Below are 19,450 nucleotides of genomic sequence, written 5' to 3'. Positions count from 1 at the left end.
GTAGGAAAACTCTGTGGAAGAAAAATAGTCTTTTSTGCACTTGAGCTAAAATGGGTAATTAGCTCATCATGTACAACTGAGAGTGGAACATACATGCACTTTCTTATATCCTTTAATCTCATACACAGCCCACTGACTTAGTGGGACTGGATCTATGGTCTATTTGTAAAACAAGACTCTGAATGATCTAAAAGATTGTAAGAAATGTATACAATATTTAACAAATCCTATGGAAACCTAATGTGAAAAGCCTGAGAACAGCATCTTTTAGATGGATTTTAAAACCTTCCTATGTAGAAATCTTTAACAAGCACATTAGTTTTTTGTCAAAATCTGTGGGATCATTAATATCTTGTTAACATGGCAGAACTTTCCAGTAAAGGAAGGGAAATAGGCTAGAAACATGTAAATTTCTGGACACTTTTGTATACTTTGACCTGATGAGTCATTAGCAGCTCACTGCACATCCATCTACATCCCTATGAAATTCAGAGGTGCCTGGTATTGCTTAGACCATGTAAAACAGCTCAGGATTTGGCTTATTATCCTGCTTAAGTCACTTCTATTATAATTTCTCCATTTTCATCTGCTTATGCTGAGCACCCTCTTTAAATCTCAGGTGAAATCCCCAGGACACTCCATACAAACACAGTTTGGGTAATTGACTGTCTGGTTTAGCTGCTAAATTTAAAGTGAGTCAGGACTATGGCACTGTATATTTTGTTGGATACATTTCCTAGCTTTGTGGGGTATACACTGCATGATTTGATAAAAACTGAGACTAAATGAACTCTACAATTTGTATTCCTACAGCCACAAGTTTATTGGCTTGGGGTTTTTTTTTTCCTTGGCTCTGTCTGTAAGGTTCATTACTTACAGTTACTGCAGAATCAATTTGAAATGGCCAAAATCAGTGATGGAATTTATAGCACAATAAACGTACTGCCATACAAGTGCTGCTACACATGAAAGGGCTTCGGAATATTTTTAGCAATCCTTCTACATAGCAGAGTGTTCTGTTTTTATCAATTYAACAGAATCACCACAGGTATATTCTAAGAGGTGTAATCCTGACAGCTACACAGCAGATTTTCTCTGAGGCAGATATTTTTACAGGAAAACAATATTATTGATAAAATCTTAGCATATCAGAACACAAAAAGGAAGCTGCACACATCTTTTTCTTTCTCCACATCAGGCATTTGCAGTTCCATTTCACTCACACAAAAAATGCCCTGAACCAGAAAGAGTTTATGAAGCATTTTCACACTCCTTGAKATATATATTAATTAATTATCAGCACTATGGCATGTAGAAAATGAGGAGGACATTTGAAGCTAAAATATAAAGTATAGCATCAGTAGCTGCCTGTTTATAAAGTCTATAAAGATTTACATTTCTACTTAGTACATTTTTCTTTCCAAGTGTCTCTATTATAGACATCTCATATTTTATWTCATTTTGAAGCACAGAAAGTTTTAACTTTAGAATGATGCATTGTGAAAAAAAGGCAGAAAAGACAGATGGCAGGCTGTCCTCCCCAAAACTCAATTTCATAATATGCATGTGATTGCTAATAGGCAGGCACTAAAAAACAATTTTCCTTGACGGAGAAGAGCTGATAAATTGTCAACATAAACTTTGTCTGTGGTTGCTCAAGTGATCTAAAGCTCTTCTGTGAGCTCTGTACCATCAAAGTCTGCATCTTCCAACCATATAAAAATTTACAAATGCATATGACTGTAAAGAGACTGGAAACAACCCATAATGCATGTTTGTGTGCAGCAGAATCAGCTGCTTGCTTTTTCAGGAAAAACTGTGTCCAGTGCCCCACTCCTGGACATATGGCTGTGGGAGACTGAGGCTGGATCCAGAAATGCCCTGTGAGCTGATTGAAAYAGGGCTCTACATTCAGGTATCTCATAAGCACAGTGCTGCTTCTAGTGCTGACTTAACCAGTCCAGTCTTTGTAACAATGCAATAGATCAAAAGAACTGAAAGTAGCTGATTTTTAAGAAAAAAGTTACACATTTCTGAGCACCTGAGCAAGAAGAAATTAATGAAAAATCTAATAAGATAACAATTTTCAAGAACAGAAATATTTATCTGATACCTCAGACCTTCCAAAATATGTCAAAAGTGAAAGGAGCCACTGAGTTCACATGAAATAAAATTGAGCATTCTGCTCATGCACACACAGATTCTTGGGGAAAAGGTCCAAATTATTTGTGCATAGAATGAGATTCGTTTACATTGGAACAGCAGAGTTCATATCAGATTTAAATATTTCACTGTAACTAGTATCTACCAATTTTGATTTTTAAAAGGCTTATAACCATTAAATATTTTCATGCCTCTAAGAATTCAGATCTTATTTGTGAGAATAACTGAGAAGCAGTAACTCAACAGCAGATGAGCTGTGACTCATGTTATCAACATATTTGCCTGGAACAAAATAATGTGATGATCCCACCACATATTTAATTGCAAAAATTCCTTAAGCTTGATTGTGAAAAACAATTTTGATCAGGTTTTTCTTGCTTTATGGAGGAGAATTGCACTACTTGCAAGTATGGGACCAATTCTGTAAAATGAGGCCATGGGAAGAACACATAATTCTTGAACTTTCTTTTGATGGGAGCAATGCTCTTAGTTTTGGAAGGCACCAGCTTTGGTGGTCCTATTGCTGTGATTGTATGCTGTCTGTATTACTTTGCATATATCCCTTAAAACAAGCAAACAAACAAATAAATCACTAGACCAAGAACAGATCTCAAACTTAGGAAATATTGTCAAATATCAGTAAGATACTCTGTTTTCCATTTATATTTGGATAGAGTCACTCAACTRCATTTGTTTTGGTTTAGGATGGAAAAACATACAAAGATTGGAATTAAAACTGAATGTGTCTGAAAAAGGGAAAAGGGAATGGGAAGATCTAATGTGCTATCAGAAATAAAAGTGGAAAACATTGCTTACCACTGATGAAACAGACCTTGCCTGTGTCCTTTTAATAGTAAGCAATTCATACAGCAGGAGCACCAGAAGTTCAGAGGGAATAMAATACTTATCCATAAAAAGTGAAATAAAACTTGTAAACCTTCTCAGGGTAACTTCTTCAGAGCTCAGACCACTTATGCAATTTACATGAAAAGTAAAGACATTTTCAGTAAAGATTCCAATATGGAGTTTGTAGGAAAATTACCACATCTTGTAATACACTTAGTGTTTTCATTTGTTTGGGGTATTTTTTATGAATTTTAAGAAATGGAGAAAATTAAGATAATTGTGATTGCCAGGGTAATTTTTAGATAGTGATTATTTTCCTTTAAGCAGGCACAAAATTCTTGGTTCTAAGGAGGGACAGACAAAAAATGTAACAGTAACAATTAAAATTTCTTATTTTATACTGGTTAGAGATGCATTAAGGTATGTAGGCTTCAGGGTCAGTATAAGCCTTGCTCAGCTTTCTTTAAAAGCACTGGGAGTAATAAAGACTTCCATTTTATCTTCAGTGAAATAATACTGCTGAAATATCACCTCATTTTTGATGTCAGCAGTGATTTCTTTTTACCTCCATGATGTCAAATGGGAATTATTATTATTAGAACGTCAGCTTCCTAATGATGTAAAAAGGAGAAACTGAAACTCCTTCCACTAAACATCTATATTCTCCTTTCTCCATAGGGTAAAGCAGATGGGCTCAACCACAAACCATTCTTCAGACAAATCAAGAGGCCTGYTCAAACATTTAGTAACAGAGCAGCTTAGACATCCACAAATAGAGGCATAATGGCTTACTTTGTTATTTAGTGGTGAATATGCACTCTGAAGGGTAGAGAAAAGGGACATTTACACTAGAGAAATTCTCTCTGGGAAACATACCCTGAAACATTCATGATCAATTTTCTGTTCTAGACGGTAAAACTACCAAATCAGCGTCCAGATCCCTATCCAGGAGTCATTGCTACAGGTAAAGTCAGGGAATGAAAGCCTTGAGTGATGGTTCCTGTTTGACTATTGGCTGCATGTATGACACACTGGGCGTGGACATATCTGAAATGCTCTGTGCCTTTTTTTCTCCTGTTTTGTCAAAAGAGTAAGTACAGAAGAACTTGGTTCTTCCTCATTGCTTCGCATGACACCAAAGTATAAGTTGGCTTTTGAGTAAATAATGGGCTTGAACCTTATGCAAACACCTATTCACACAGAAAGTGAAAAGCAGATACAAACCAGAGTTATCTGCAAAAGCAAATGGAGTATTTTGGTCTTCTAATATTTACAGCTGGATCAAATATAGAGAGCTACAGTGAATAATGATTCCTTACCAATTTTGCAATTACTTGTTACATTTATTGCTTCAAAGTAGTTCGTAAATCTTTAGGGTGGAAACATCTATGGTGGATAATGAAAAATAATAATCAAATTGGGAAAACCAAAGGTCTCTATGTAAGTTTGGTTTTTTTTTTTTTTCCTGATATAAGAACAGCAAAGCTTGAAAGGAGCCAGGCCATCTGCCAGTTGAGAAGGTGGATGTTACCAGCCCTGTTCTTGTCCCACAAAAATGTGGCAAGAACGCCAGCCCCAAGAAGCTCCCTGGGCCAAATCCAAGGGGAAGGAAAATGTATTTTTCCACTGTCACATTACTTTGTTTTCTTTCTGAGGAAAAGGATTTGGAGTAGCTCTTCTATAGTCAGTGATAGGCCAGTTGAGAGCAGGAGTTCATATTTTTCTTTATTTTGTTTTGTTTGTTTGTTTCTTCTTGTTTGTTTGTTTTGGTCTCTTTGTAAAAAAATTGTTTGTTTGTTTTTTGATTTACTGAAAGTTCTGCTAAACTTCACACAGTCTGGTCTGAGTACTTTTTTCCTTCAGCATCTCATTTTGTCTATTCAGGGCAACCAYCAAAACAAAGGAAGTACCAGCCTGAGAAAATGAAGTGTGATGCACTGGAGCACAGAGACGATTTGACAATATTCATGCGTTAGGAGGAAAGGCTGAGGATGAAGTACAGCGTGTAATCACAGTTGGCTCTGACACAAACAGCCATTGTTATCTTTGGCAAATTACTTGATATCTTGGTATGTTAGCACTCTCCAGACTCAGAGGAGTGTTGCAAAAGTACATTCATTAATATAAATGACAATAWAAGCAACAGGAAAAAGCCAATAAAGCATAATGCTTTTCACAGGTGGGAACTGCACATAAAGTTTAAAAAACGTGGAAATAAATGTATGGGCCTACTGCCTTTTCTCTACACACTTTTGACAAAAGCTGTGAACTGTTGCAAGTGATAGAGATAAAAAAGCTAATACTGTATGCATTTGCACATCTAAAACAACCATTAAATTATGAAACAGAGATGGACCAAAATATCTACTGGCAGCAATCAACTGAAGCAGAAATGTGGCAGCAGCCTCTCTCTGTCCAAAAGTAAATTCTGGCTTTGTGTGCTTTTCTTTGCTCCTCTGAAAGGCAGAGCCATGAACAGTGAACACTGGTAAACAACACTGGTGGATAACTCAAAAAAACCACTGTGGACCGARGACCTGCCTTTTTAGTAGGCATTCCTTCCTGGAAGCAAAATACCATTCTCCCAGTGCATAACCAGAGGTATTTTCTGGTTCCCTCTCTGCTGAGAACTCATTGCTCTCATCCCACTCACTGATCTCTGCTATTAACACTGCAAAGAGTCTCACACTGCACTAGGAGTTCACATGCCTAGATAATTAGTGCTACTCATGAGAGTGTATCAAACATTTTTTATCTCTGTGACTCAGTAACACTTGGTTCTTGAAAGAATAGCAGGTTTGGTTTGGAACTGACCTCTGTCCATTTTGAATATTTTATTTTGTATCAGAGTAAATTTTGTTCCCATAGTTTTCTCTCACTGCTGTATCCGCTGACTTTTAAAAAAGGAGGCTTTAGAATTTTACTGCCTGAAAACCAGAATCAAAGGCCATTACTGCTAATTTGGTGATAATATTATCTTTTTATATCCCTTATACTTTGATATAGAATTTATGAAAATAAAAYACCTCCCCAAAAGCAATCTGTGTTTACTCAATTTTATGTTTTCTTTCCTTCCAGACCCAGAATTGATTTCCCTTTTACTCAGTTTGGGGCAAATCACAACTCTGAGGCCATCTGAACATTTAAGACAGTATTTGAGGAGAAGCACATCCTGATTCAGGTGTCAGGAATACTACAGCTGCAGTTATTGTGAGGAATGATCAAAGCTTGAATCTTTCTTGTAAAGAAGATTGCTACTAAAAAGGCCTTTTATATAACACTAAGTGGTTAATTTCAATAGTGCTATTGCAATGCTGAATGCCTAACATATATTCATTCTTCCAGATGGTAGAACAGGGCTATAAATCCCATTTAAAAGATGTTCGGCCATGAAATTTTTTTTTCTTTTTTTTTTTGAGAAGTTGGAATTCTTAGCTACTGAACGCTTAAAAAAAATTGGTAATGTATTTAGATGATGAGTGTGAACCAAGCTTTTCCAGACAGCTCTTCTAATAGAAACTCACGGTTCTATATCAAGGCATAAAATGAATCCCAGTCTGAATCTGGTTGCAGACCATTATTTCTTGAACCATATCTTTATATCTACAAGTAGATACTTCATAAGACTCAGATTGGCCCATTAGTATTTTGTTCCTTTTTAAGTCATGCTGCATCTTTACTAGCTAAGAGACTTCCTTTTGACAAAAAGGTCATCGATTTACATGGGTGAATTCTCGATCAGTTCTTTCTCACTGACAAATTACCTTTAAGTCTTCCCAGTGCTGAAAAGTCTGGGGAATGCATGTGCTGACATTTAGAAAACTCTTCACATAATGCTTCCTGATGTTGGTTTCTTATTCCTTCTTCACTCAATTAAAGAGGTGTGGCAGTAACCATGTGATAAAATACTAAATTCTGCAGTTTTCTTTCTTCCTACAGAGAAAGGTCAGAACACCTTTCTGGGACAGAGTAAAATACTTGACAGAAAAGATTTCAAGGGGGGGAAATATTAGAGGAGAAGAAAAAATTTAGGCTAGGCTGTAAAGTGGGATATGTGAACTCCCTCGTTCAGAGGAAGGAACGAAATCTGCCTCCAACAGAGCTCACATCTGAAAATCATTAGACTATTAGGCAAACCCCTCCTGCCCTCTCTTTCCTATCGTCCTGAAATGGAAGGTGGTTTTCTGCAATGATATATTGGAAATTCCAAATTGATTTGGAATAGGGACATCTTGTTTCTGAACTCCAGGTGAATGTTTCACTTGGATGAGAAACAATCATTTCAATTTTGGACTGAACCAAGAGAACAGTATCACAAGGTGAGTGTAATGTAATTTTGTCTTTCTATCAGAGTTTTTGACTCTCTTTCCCTCTTGGATTAATGAATCTAAATTCTGCCAAAACCTGCACTTCAAGTCCTCAACTAAGATCTGAAGATTTATCCAACATCTCAAGTTTTTCTAAAAAAAAAGAAAATTAAATTTTGAAAAAAGGCAGAAATAGAATGAAAAAGACTCATAATTGAATTGTGACAGGCATAAAATTTCAACATAAAATTTAGATTTCCATCTTCAAAATTTTCATTCTAAGAATTCTAACTTTATGATTTTAAAAACCAAATCTGAATGTTTAATCTCAGAGAATGTTTAATTTTGAATGAGTTTATAGAAAGATACCATTGCAAAAAAAACCCCCAAAAACATGAGTGAAAACACTTCTCTGGAGTTTTAAGTATTTAAAATATTTTTATATTTTAGAATATATAAATATATATATATATATATATATATATATATTAGCTGGAGTATGAGGTATAGCTAACCCAACTTGCATCCTCCATTACTGAATTGCAGAAATTAGATATGCAAACCCCATCAAAATTTCTAAACTAAATTTACCAAACCATTTCTTAACATATATAGYAATTGATCTATTTTTATGCAGTATGTCCACTGGAAAGGACAGCAGGAAGGTTTCCTAGGATGTCCTTAACTCGACTGACGGGTCTTCAAGAATTTTGATTCTTGGTTGCCAGCTTCATGGGAGATGGAGAGGCAACAGATGTTGGTTATACCCAATCCAGAGATTGCCACAGTGACAGTGAAAGCACAAGGCAATCTCCTCATGTTTGCTTATCCACCTCAGCAGTAGCTTATAATGAGATTGCTATTCCATAAAACAGTGGAGAGTATGTATGGATACATACTAACACCTCTGATGAGTTGATGAGCTGGAAACAGCTGGCAACTACTGACTCTGATGATGTTTGATGCTTTGACTGCTTCTTGATCCCATTAGTTAAGCTTTGTTCCAGAACACAGTATCAGGTCATGAAAGTTTGAACAAAGAAAATTCCAGCACAATCTGACAGGCAAGTAAACATGACAAAACAATAATAGGATACTGCAGAGGAGTAGAAAATGTATCACTGGACCTGAACAAAGTAATTTTGAATTAAAATTAGCTTTGACATATGACTGAGTAAGTAAGACAGTAGAAAAATGGAAGGTGGGATAACTTTTACCTGGACAGAATTGTGACGCTCAAAGGGAGGAAAACAAATGGAAAAGGAGATAAAATTAAGATAAGATAAAAATTAAATACAAAACTGTCTTTCACTGATGAAAAAAAAAAATTAAATAAGGAAGATGTGATACATTTTCAGTGGAGAACAAACAGGGAGTCTCTCCCATATGTATCTCAGACAACAGCTGTAATGGTAATACATTCTGAGTTTTGCAGTGAATARAATTATAATTTTTTCTTTTTATTTCTTTTTCATATTTTTGATCAGTTGAACAAATTTTATTTCACTGTTTTTAAAGATTTTAAATTTATTAATTCAAAAGGGAATAACTCTCTAGTATGTACTCTCATACTCTTTTCCAACAAGCCTCAGAGCCTAAGAGCATTAAGAATGGGAAATTCTAATTCAAGGAGAGTGCTGGAGAACAATGAAAGGGAAAGAGAGAGGGAGGATTAATCATGTAATCACTTTTCCACTTACACTTTTAAGGTAACATAATTCACGGAAAAAGGCCATTACCTCCATCTTTATGTGTAATTCAGAACTAGTTACATCAGTCCAGGAAGGGACTATAAACAGAGTTCATCTCATGTCAGAATTTTCTAGAGCAGGGTTTCTGTGGGGCATACATATGTGTAAATTTATCAGTCTGATTTTTGCTTCAACATTTTTTTTGATAGAAAATTAGTTTTGACTAGATCAACCTGAATGATTAACCARTTTCATTTGTGGACTGTTTTTTTATGTAATTTTCCTAAGGCAGGGACCACTCATTCTGAAAATTGACTAAGCACTTTGTGAACCACCTCAATCATTTGCTGTCTACAGGAAACCTCCACTAGCACTCCTCCAAGCAAGGAAAGATAGTGAGGTGGTTCTGAGCTCAGCAAGAGTTTGGATCAAGACACAACTACTTTACAAAGATGAAAAAAATGTGTCACTGCTGGAGGACTGAATCCACAGGGAGCTGAATTCCTTTGACAGAACTAAAATCTGACTCATAACACTGTTCCTAGTGCACTGTTCCCAATGAATATTTCTATGCTGATTCAGGGGGGTTACCTCTGAACCTCTTACAAGAGCTCAGGGGAAGGTGTTAGCCAAGAGCCCTTGTGTTTTACAGATGGAAAATTCAGTGCTCGGTTTTGTTCTGAAGGTGTGAGACAGTGGCTCTTTAGTCAGCCTGCCCCACCAGGATTTCCTGCAGGAACTTTGCTGCACATGATCCCAGCTGGGACATGGTTTCCTGAGTAAGGGATGGAGTACTTGCAGGGACCTCTGATGCAGAACTTAGCCASCTTTTCTTCTAATCTTTATTAATATTACACAACTATTTTCCCCTGTTGATAATTTCTTATGGATGTTTAATTGTAAGACTCATGGTTCTTCATTCTGATGAAATATATACCTTAATGAATTCAAGACACCTTAAGTTTGTTCTAGCCCTGAACTTGTACAAATCAATTACTAAGATTCCTAAAAGTGACACAGACTATGGCAGCTGAATTTTATTATGCTTATCTGATACACAAACTGACAACAATGTTAAAACAAAGCAGTTCTTAAAACTCAGTTAAAAGGGTAATGTACTATTTTTCTGGGGCTTGCTGTGTCTGTGGATAATGATCCTTCCATAGAACACAGAGTGCTAATAACCATGCTTTTGAAAAACTTTCAGAGTGCAATTCATATTGCTGGACACAGCTGAATTCACCAAATACTGCCAGTTACAAAATCCCTGAAAACATCAAAAAGCAGAATTGCACATCTATTTTTATACCTGCCTAGGGCTTATACACTGTTTATGCAATTTTACTCAGGCTTACTTGCCTCATGAAAAAATTTGTTAAAAAACAAATGTTTTATTTACTGACAGTTTTGTTGATTATCATACTTTTTATCCATTAATGGAGTTCAGGAAAAAAACTAGATGAAAAATTATGTCTGATCTTTCAAAACTAATTTTGCTGTACTTATGTCATCTCACAAGTGTCTCTATGAGGCATTAACAGTTCTAAGAGAAATTAATTGGTATTTATATGATATACATTACCATGTCTTTTGAGTCAAGGGTCTACTGTGAATTTCAAAAACTGTATTGTAATGAGTAAAAACCCCACCTTATGAAGTCAGCCTATATGTCCTATTCTGATTCTGAACTAACAATACATGATCAGGAGTCCAAGACAGGGAATGACAGTCAGTCACATATCTTCCTTTTTATTTTTACCTACATCTGTCAAAAAATGTGAGACTACAAAATCCACAGACAAATTCTCTATGTTTATCCATTATTATTGCATCAAAAATATCCAGCAAAGTAAGTTCTCTATCCATCTAATTTTGGCCTAGCCTGGGTGGACTTTGCCTAATCATGTGGATTAGCTCAACTTCAATGACCTGAAAAAGCAGCGTGGTAGTGCTCATGCTCTGGGGGAAGTGAGAGAATTGTTGAGAGATGGGCCCGTGTTGACCTCATGGAGCTCAACAAGGACAAGTGCAAGGTCCCTGGGCCAGGGCAATCCCAAGCACAAGCTCAGGCTGGGTGGAGAGTGGACTGAGAGCAGCCCTGAGGAGAAGGACTTTGGGATGCTGGGGGAGGAGAGGCTGGGCATGACCTGGCAAGGTGCACTCGTAGCTGAGACAGCAAATTGTATCTGGGCTGCATCCAAAGAAGTGTGGCCAGCAGGGCGAGAGAAGGGACTCTCCCCCTGTACTCCATTCTGGTGAGATCTCCTCCTGCATCCAGCTCTGGGGTCCCCAGGACAGGAAGGGTGCAGACCAATGTAGGGCCATGAAGATGTTTAGAGGGATGGAATATCTCTCCTATGAAGTTGGTAGAAAGGCTGAAAGAATTGGGGTTGTTCAGTCTGGAGAAGGCTTCAGGGTGAACTTATAGACCTTTCCAGTAGCAAAATGGGGCCTGGAGAGAAACTTTTTACAAGTGTATATAGTAATAGCACAAGTGGTAATGACTTCAAACKGAAAGGCAGTAGGTTTAGACTAGATAGGAGGAAGAAATTCTTGTGCGGGAGATGAGACACTGGAACAGATTGTCCAGAAGAGTGGTGGAGGTCCCATCCCTGGAACTGCTCAGGGCCAGGTCGATGGGGYTGTGAACAGCCTGGTCCAGTGGAAAGTGTCCCTGCTCATGCCAGGGAGGTTGGGACCAGGTGATCTTTGTGATCCCTTCTAACCCAAACTATTCTATGATTCCAGGATCTGTCAATTCATTCCATCATTCATTCACCTTCTCCCTCCTAAGACAGTCATTCYTTCAGGTGTTGACAACTAAACTGGACACAGATCAAAACTTTTGGTGCCTTAAGAAATCACTGCTTCAGACTTAAAACTTCTACTTGCAACTATTTTAATCATCTTGACCCAGAAACCATCCAAGAGAAAGACTCCCAGACATTTRCTTGGAAAGAGGACATTTCTACTAGATTTTTACTTCTCAGGTACCTATCACAATGCTATATTCACAGAGAATTTCTTGGGGTRAAGTGTGTTGGAGAATTTTATTTTAAAGCTTCTCTAAATCTTCCTCTGAAAACTGAAACAAAATGGTTGTGAAAGTTTTTAAAAGAACATTGACAAGCAAATTCTTTAAATACACACATACTCAGACTTACTTTCTTGCACCACTCTTTTATCTTGTATAAAACTTAATGGATGACATATTTCATTCCACAAGTTGACAATGTTAAAAATGTGCTATTCCTTCTAGTTTTAGTATACTGCAAAGCCACTGATAGCTACAGGCACTATGAGCGATATACGACTGAAGAAAAATGAGATTACTGCTGATAAGGAACAAGAGACTTTCATATCTTAAAAGAGTCTGAAATCCAGCAAATATGATCCCCAGCAGCAGATGCCCCTCAGACAGACAATGAAAGAAAAATGGTGGCAAAGYACTCATTGTGGCTTGTTGTTTCCTACAGCTGAAACAGCAGCAAAATGAAAGAGCGAACTGTCTGCATGAAGAAATCCTACCTCTCTGGGAAAAACATAACCCACAGATGACTAACAGTCCAAAAAAAGGAGCAGTAATTTTCCACTGTGGGAGAAGTGACGCTACTCTGACTCACCTTCTTTGGTAAAAGATACCTTTACTTTGGAAGTGTTGGTCTTTTGAAGGCTATCATGCTGTTATCATCAATGTTCATCATCATAACGATCAATTTAATGGAGGTATAGTACCAAAGCCAAACCTTGGGCTCGAAATACGTATTAATGATTTTTTAACAAAAGGAATGAGACATATGCAAATGTGATACAGCTCCTTTCCCTGTCTATTAAGGTGTTCCTGGAACATGAATGAACATAATTTCAAGATGTCAATATTTCATGCTACAGTGCAACCCTTACCTTGTATCCTGATGATTTGATGTGCACTCCTCGCTTGGTCAGTGTAGATTTCATTCGGATGAAAAAAGAGCGCTCTAGAGTGTTGTCAGTGGTTAGTAAACTGGGGTTTGTAGATTCCACTAGGGAATAGAAAAAATACATATACACATAATTTAGATTTTATACATCCCCTCTAAGCTATTTTTCAGGTGCAATCCTTGAACTCACTAAAAATAAATGACTGATGGATGCTAAGAGTGTTGTAATCAATTTACCTCATTTAGAAAATGTTTATTTAGAAAAAAAAAATCAAAAATATACATATACTCAGTATGTCTCATTTTCAAGTTATTTTTCCCATAGAATTCTTAACAGAATTTCCTCATTAACTCTTGCTTGCACAATTTAGTTGTAACTRGAGTTGGAGGGTATCTCACTAGAGTGTACGACATAGTTTTAAAAACTGTTCTTCAATATTTGTTAAAGGCAAAGTCTCACTGAAATAGCAATTCTCTCCTGAAATAGGCTGCAAATTCTGCAGATTTTTATTCCCTAGCAATGATACCTAGGGTGAGTCACTGCTGTATTTGTGTGCCTTGGATTCCACATTGCTGAGGGGAAATGACGGCCTTTATTATCAATAAAGCATTAAACAGCCTGAAGGCAAGAATTCTCAAGTACATTACACATATTATTATTATTGTCATCATTGTCATCAATTATTGGTGATTAATTAGCCACTAGTGAAATATCTCTTTAGTCCAACTTTATGGATATTTCTTGCTCACAACTAACTATATCTCTAATCTGCTCTTCTCACTCCCTTAACTGAAAACACTTAAAATACTTCTATCTCRGTATAAACCATGACAAAATAGCATCAGCACTGAGGTATTCTTTAAACGATCTTTATGATTGCTATTTTTTTAGTCCTGATAAASAATTTATACCCAAAATAATGGGAAAATTATTTTATGTTAATGGGAAAATTCTGAAGCAGCTTACAATAAGCAAGCATTACTGGAGATAAATTTCAGTGAGTAATTAACACAGAATAAAAATATTATTTTTGAAATTATACTGCTGTTGTTCAGCAGAACCATACAAAGTACTAGTAGAAAGTGTTTAAGTATTTAAAAAGCAKTTGTTATGCAATCAACAGAAATGCAAAAACTTCTTTGTGAGCTAAGGATTATATTGAATTGTCCTTGATTTAATGTGGTCAAATTGTCTTGTGTTTRTGACATTTCAGCTCTATTGTGATAACTGACAACAGTATCCCTTTCTTTAGTGTGTCTCCTAAGATTTTTTTGTTTTAGAGAGCGTGAATTCGATGTCATTTTAAATGTACAGCTCTTTATCACTCGAGGGAAAAGCAGAGCCATGTTATATTTAGTACTTTCATTTCTTCTGATTAAATATGAATTACTATGAAATTTTTCTCATCATCTAACACACCATAATACGCCAACAGCTTTTTAATACACTATATAAGCACAAACTTCTGCTCTAAGAGTTTAATTTGCCCCTCTAATCCAATCACATCAACCTTATTTCTCTTATCAGAGATTCCCATTTTGAATTAAATGAGCTCATTAGTTTTAATCAAAAGCAGAGAGATCAAAACTTAAACGTAAATGCTTTAGATCAGAACTGTCAGTCAGCCGTGCAGTTCTATTTTACTAAAACACAAGATCAGAGACCCTTAGAACCAATTTTTTCTCGTAAGGGATGCCAAGAGCTTGAAGATGCTATATCCCGTTTTTTTTTTTTTTTTTGCTCCCAAGGACAGATTATACATTTAAGGTTAGACTTAATTTAGAGTATTTTTTTTCATCCTGGTGGAAATGGGAAAGTATGCCATTCTGCTGTTGTCTCTTTCACATTTATTGGTGCAGGTCCTTGGAGACCTGAACAAATGTGAAACCATCACAATCCATGCAACAAACCTGGCCTCAAAAAATTCAGSTCTGTTCAGCAATAGCACATAAGAAATAAAACTCTGAAAAGAAAAATATGTTTCAGGGTTCGGGACCTGAAACCCTGAAACCACAGCTACAGTCACCCAGATAGCAGCAGTACTGGTAAGATGAGGATCATAATTAATTATTATTTTTATTGTACAGTACAGTGCAGTAGTTAAAGAGTACATTAAGAAACCACAGCATGGGTGCTTCCTGCTGTGTGAAGAAATGCTAAAATCAGCCTAACAAGTGTGGTTGTTGTAGTCCAGCACATAATGCTCTAGCACAGGCAATAAGTACAATATGTCCTCCTGTGTTCTAATGGTAATTACCTAAAAATACAGAAGTAATGTTAATAAAACACACAATATCTTATGCTCCAACAAAGATCAGACTCTAACACATATCTACCATTCCAAAACAATTGAAATTAAAATTTTTCTTTCATACACCATTTAATGAAAGAAAGGATAACACCTGACATACAGCAAGGTGCACCTGGGCGCATTTTGTGGGTTAATTAAATCATATATCATAAGCTTAACATCGTTTTGCTGCTATTATACTATGTACAAACCTATACATCTCTGTAAGTGAATGTTATAAAATGCACATAATTTATCCAACAGACTGGAACAGTGTCTGTCATATAAATATGTATTCTGAAGTGTTTGATTTTCTTTAACAAAAAGTACCTGAGAGTGTATGTGCGAGGTGGGATTAGTTACCTAGAAGTCCAGAACAGCTTATGAGCAGCATTTTGAATTTCTCTCAAGAGTGAACCATTAGGGCCGATAGTGCAAATCTGCATTCAGAGTTGCACCCACCCACGGCAGACACTGTAACAATGCTGATGATTATGCATGAAGGATTTTAAAAATAGGATGTGTACAGAACACATCCATCGATGTCAGTGAGATCTGCACAGRAATATATGGAACATGGTCCATTATGAGTTCTCAGGAGTTGGTTTTAAATGCCTGTCACTGAAACTTTTCAATTTTCTTTTTCAACTATGTCAAAGGAGACTTGCAATCTGAGGAATATGAGAATGAAACTCTAGCAATTGTTTTTGATTTTTTTCTTAAATTTGTAATCTAAAACCTTTAAAAAAGCCTGAAATAAGCAAAGTCCACTTGGCTTGATACCGCAGAAAGTAATGGTGTCTTTTACACTGATAAATAGGGCCTCTGGGTTGAATTTACAGAGTTTAAACCTACTGTTGAGTTATAAACTTCTGAAACTGTGAGTTTAGAATGCTAATTATGTGATAAAAGTCAATGCTTACTGCATGTGAATGAAAGTATTTTACACTGTCAGGCTTAGAAGTATAAAAAGTRAGTCTGGGTTGTCTGTGCAAAGCAGGTAATTGTGTACTCTGTTGGGAAAGCGCTTGCCTTTGTGTGCCCTTAAATATCTTCACAGATACTACTAAAGGAATAAACCTCTTCTCTTTCCACTCCCAAAGCTGATAATGCAGGAGGAGATTTCCAGACACAAGGAATTCATTTTCCATTTCAAAGGGAACAAAGCTGCAATCCACTATACCCATATGAAAGTGTCACAAATGTTAAAAAGGTTAAGTYAGAGCCACAGGGGCAAATGGGAAGATAGTATGAAAGAGCTGTCAATTCACAAAACTATTTTTTTTTATCTTCTTAACAGTGGGATTAGCTAAATTGGTCAGAGTATGGTGCTAGTAATGCCATGGCTGTGGATTTGATCCCTGTATGGGCCWTTCACTAAGGAGCTGGTCTTGATGATCTTTGTGGGTCCCTTCCAATTCAGAATATTCTGTGATTCTGAGCATTTYTTTGTGCACAAGCCTTGTGTCTCTGACTCTTCAATGGGCTTTGCCTTGGGAATAAACTTGGGCCCAGACCCCACAAACCAGTCATGCACCGTTGAACTTCACATTCTGGAAGAGTTCTGGTTCTTCTGATGGGACACAAACATTCCCACAGCTGTGTGGAGACTGAGGTTTGTGGCTCTAATCCTGCAGGGACCTGCAGGGGACTGTACCTGAGTGCAGCCTTACTGCTTTTGTGCTATAGACCTAAACAATGCAAATAATCGCTCTTATGCAGCAATAGCACAAGCACCATTGCTATGACTGATTCACAAGCTCATTCAAATTCAGATAAACAATTTGTCCCCCAGGAAAAAAAAGAAGTTCCAAATTTGATTTATGCCTTAAATAACAAAAAGCTGCCACAATAGGCTGAATAATGTTCACCAACTTCTGCAGATTTTTTTCTTGACACACATTAAAAATAATTGAGAGGAGAAAAATGGATTTTTGSATGCCAGGGAAAAGATAGGCTTCTCATTCTTGAGGAAGACAGGAAGCTATAGAGGAAAAAACAAACAAGGAAATCCCCAATAAGGAATTTGAGAAGATTGGTGGAAAAAAACCCTTATGTTTTAACATATAGGATTTTCTGGATTTTGTAGCATTTCAGGAAGCTTTCACCTGGCTTTCATTTCACTGCCTTGAAAACATATGTCCATACATCTTTAAAGAGACATTCTCAAACACCAACTGTACAGCCAGCTCTTAAAAGAGAGATTCAATAAGAGAACACACAAAACACTAAGAAAAGGGAGCTCTTTTCCTGTTACCTTCTACACTTGCAAATCTCCTCTTACATTTTCTTAAAGTCTTACAAACATTTGCATAGGCAACTGAGAATCATGACACTCAGACGAATAATTAGGGAATATAAATCTATCATTTTCAGTTGGACTAGATGCATTTTTTAAATGTTTCTATTTCTTCTGTGCAGTTTATTGTCTGTAACCAGGCATTAAAAGACTTTCTAAAACAATTTAACCTTGGTTATTTAAGTTTCTTTAATCAGAAAAATTACTCTCAAAAAATCACTATTTGCCAAGATTATTCTCTCTCAGTATCTTGATAAAATTTGGTCATTTTATAAATCAAAAGATTTTCACAACAACTAACACAACAAATACAATTCAAAAGATACAAGTTAAGATGATTTATTTCCAATAAATGAAGTTACTGTATATAGCAATTGTGCAAATGAATGGTTTTAAGTGAAGAGGGCTCAGGCTGATTGCAGGCTGAACAAGGGCAAGGACTAGAAGCTAAAATTTGGTCTCAGAAACTACTGAAGATTCTCGGACTATTTGGATGAACCACTTAGGCCTATTTATGGACACTGGCAGCCTGTCTGAGGACTGACTAAAGAGCATCGAGCTAGCAAATTCTATAGGTGCTCTCTTGGTCTCACCAGTGAGCTCAGAATCTTGCAAAATCAMGGACTGTGTGAACTATTTATTTAACATTGCGGGTGGCAGAGGCTCACTCATTCTTTCAAGGCAATACTGTTTCRAAAATGAGGAATAATATTTTTGCTGTAAACTGTCCCATTTATAAACAGGAACATGAATTCCTGAATAACCAGATTTGGATGTGAAATTCATGGTACTTGTAGGTGACTTGGTAAGACTCCCTAAAACTTCTGGTTTGCTGTTTACTGAAAAGCTGAAGAAGTTACGATTTGCACCCCAAATTTTAGGTGACTTAGCTCCATTCTTTCCTTTACATAGCAGCAATAATTCTGGGATCTGGAAAGGGCAGCTTTTTCAAAAGCAATGGAAAGAAGGATGACTTCCTATAAAGAATTTATATCTAGGTAATGTTTTCAGACAAGAAAATAAACTGTTTATTTGTCACCCTAATTCCAAAGCTCATATTTCATGACCTATAAACCTATTAGAAATTCAAAGATATATAAACTGTAAATGCTATCAGACTTCTGTTGAAAGCTAGACCTTTTAATGTTTTTTTATTCATTGGTTTTTTTTCTCTACTCTTGTCTGTCCAAATTTTCCAGGTCCAATGACTGATGGTATGGCATGGCATGTCAGTTGCATTTAGGTTGTCTTATGTAAAATCCTTAATTTTTTGCAAATAAATTGATATTGAAGCTTTCCATGTAATATACATTTTGCATTTTTTCACAATTTAAAAAAGAATATGCTGCATATATTTACATCTAGAAATATAATTATTTTTATAATCACTATAATTACTGGGCTGCAATCCACATGTAACAGGACACACTTTTAAGCTTAGATGTTTGAAACTGGGAGAACAAGAGACTAAGTCAGATATACACAAGTTTTTTTTAATGTGATAAAAGTACATGTGTTTAGGCAAAACACAAGTCAGTGAAGCAGCAGTGAATTTAGCTACAGTAGCCCGAGAAGTGGGAGAACATGTCTAATATCTGATCTGCTTTATACATTGTGGATTTACAAGAACTTTGACATTATWCAGGAATCCGTTGACTTGAACTGTTTGGCCACAATATAGTGTAATTAATATTTTTAATTTGCATAGTTAATCCCAAATTTTTATTTGTTGAAAATCGCCTCCTAAGGAAGTAGTGAAAAACTTAGTGCTTAACTATGCAAAGTTTAAAGGGACTAACTATTAGAAATGCATTAAGAAGAAATGTTCCTTCATTAAGAGACGAATTCTAAGTTAGTGAAGGCTACATTGCTTACACACAGGTGTACAGCATTCTTGTGAGCTGCAGGGTCTCAGACACGTACAAGAATGGCA

General features: G+C 36.3%; 1 protein-coding gene across 1 annotated transcript in view; it reads right to left on the bottom strand.

The window, feature by feature from the left end:
* The window catches only part of NPAS3 (neuronal PAS domain protein 3), a 401,776-nt gene that overhangs the window by 40,318 nt on the left and 342,008 nt on the right, over positions 1–19,450 (bottom strand). Inside the window, exon 5 of the mRNA XM_057385383.1 lies at positions 12,911–13,029. Within this exon, the coding sequence (XP_057241366.1) occupies positions 12,911–13,029 (119 nt within the window). The remainder of the gene's footprint in view (positions 1–12,910; positions 13,030–19,450) is intronic.

The sequence above is a fragment of the Malurus melanocephalus genome, unplaced genomic scaffold, assembly GCF_030028575.1.
Source record: "Malurus melanocephalus ecotype Western Australia unplaced genomic scaffold, MMel_1.1 scaffold_0, whole genome shotgun sequence".
NCBI lineage: Eukaryota > Metazoa > Chordata > Aves > Passeriformes > Maluridae > Malurus > Malurus melanocephalus.
Note: the sequence above shows the minus strand (reverse complement) of the source record. Positions and strands in the feature narration are given on the sequence as shown.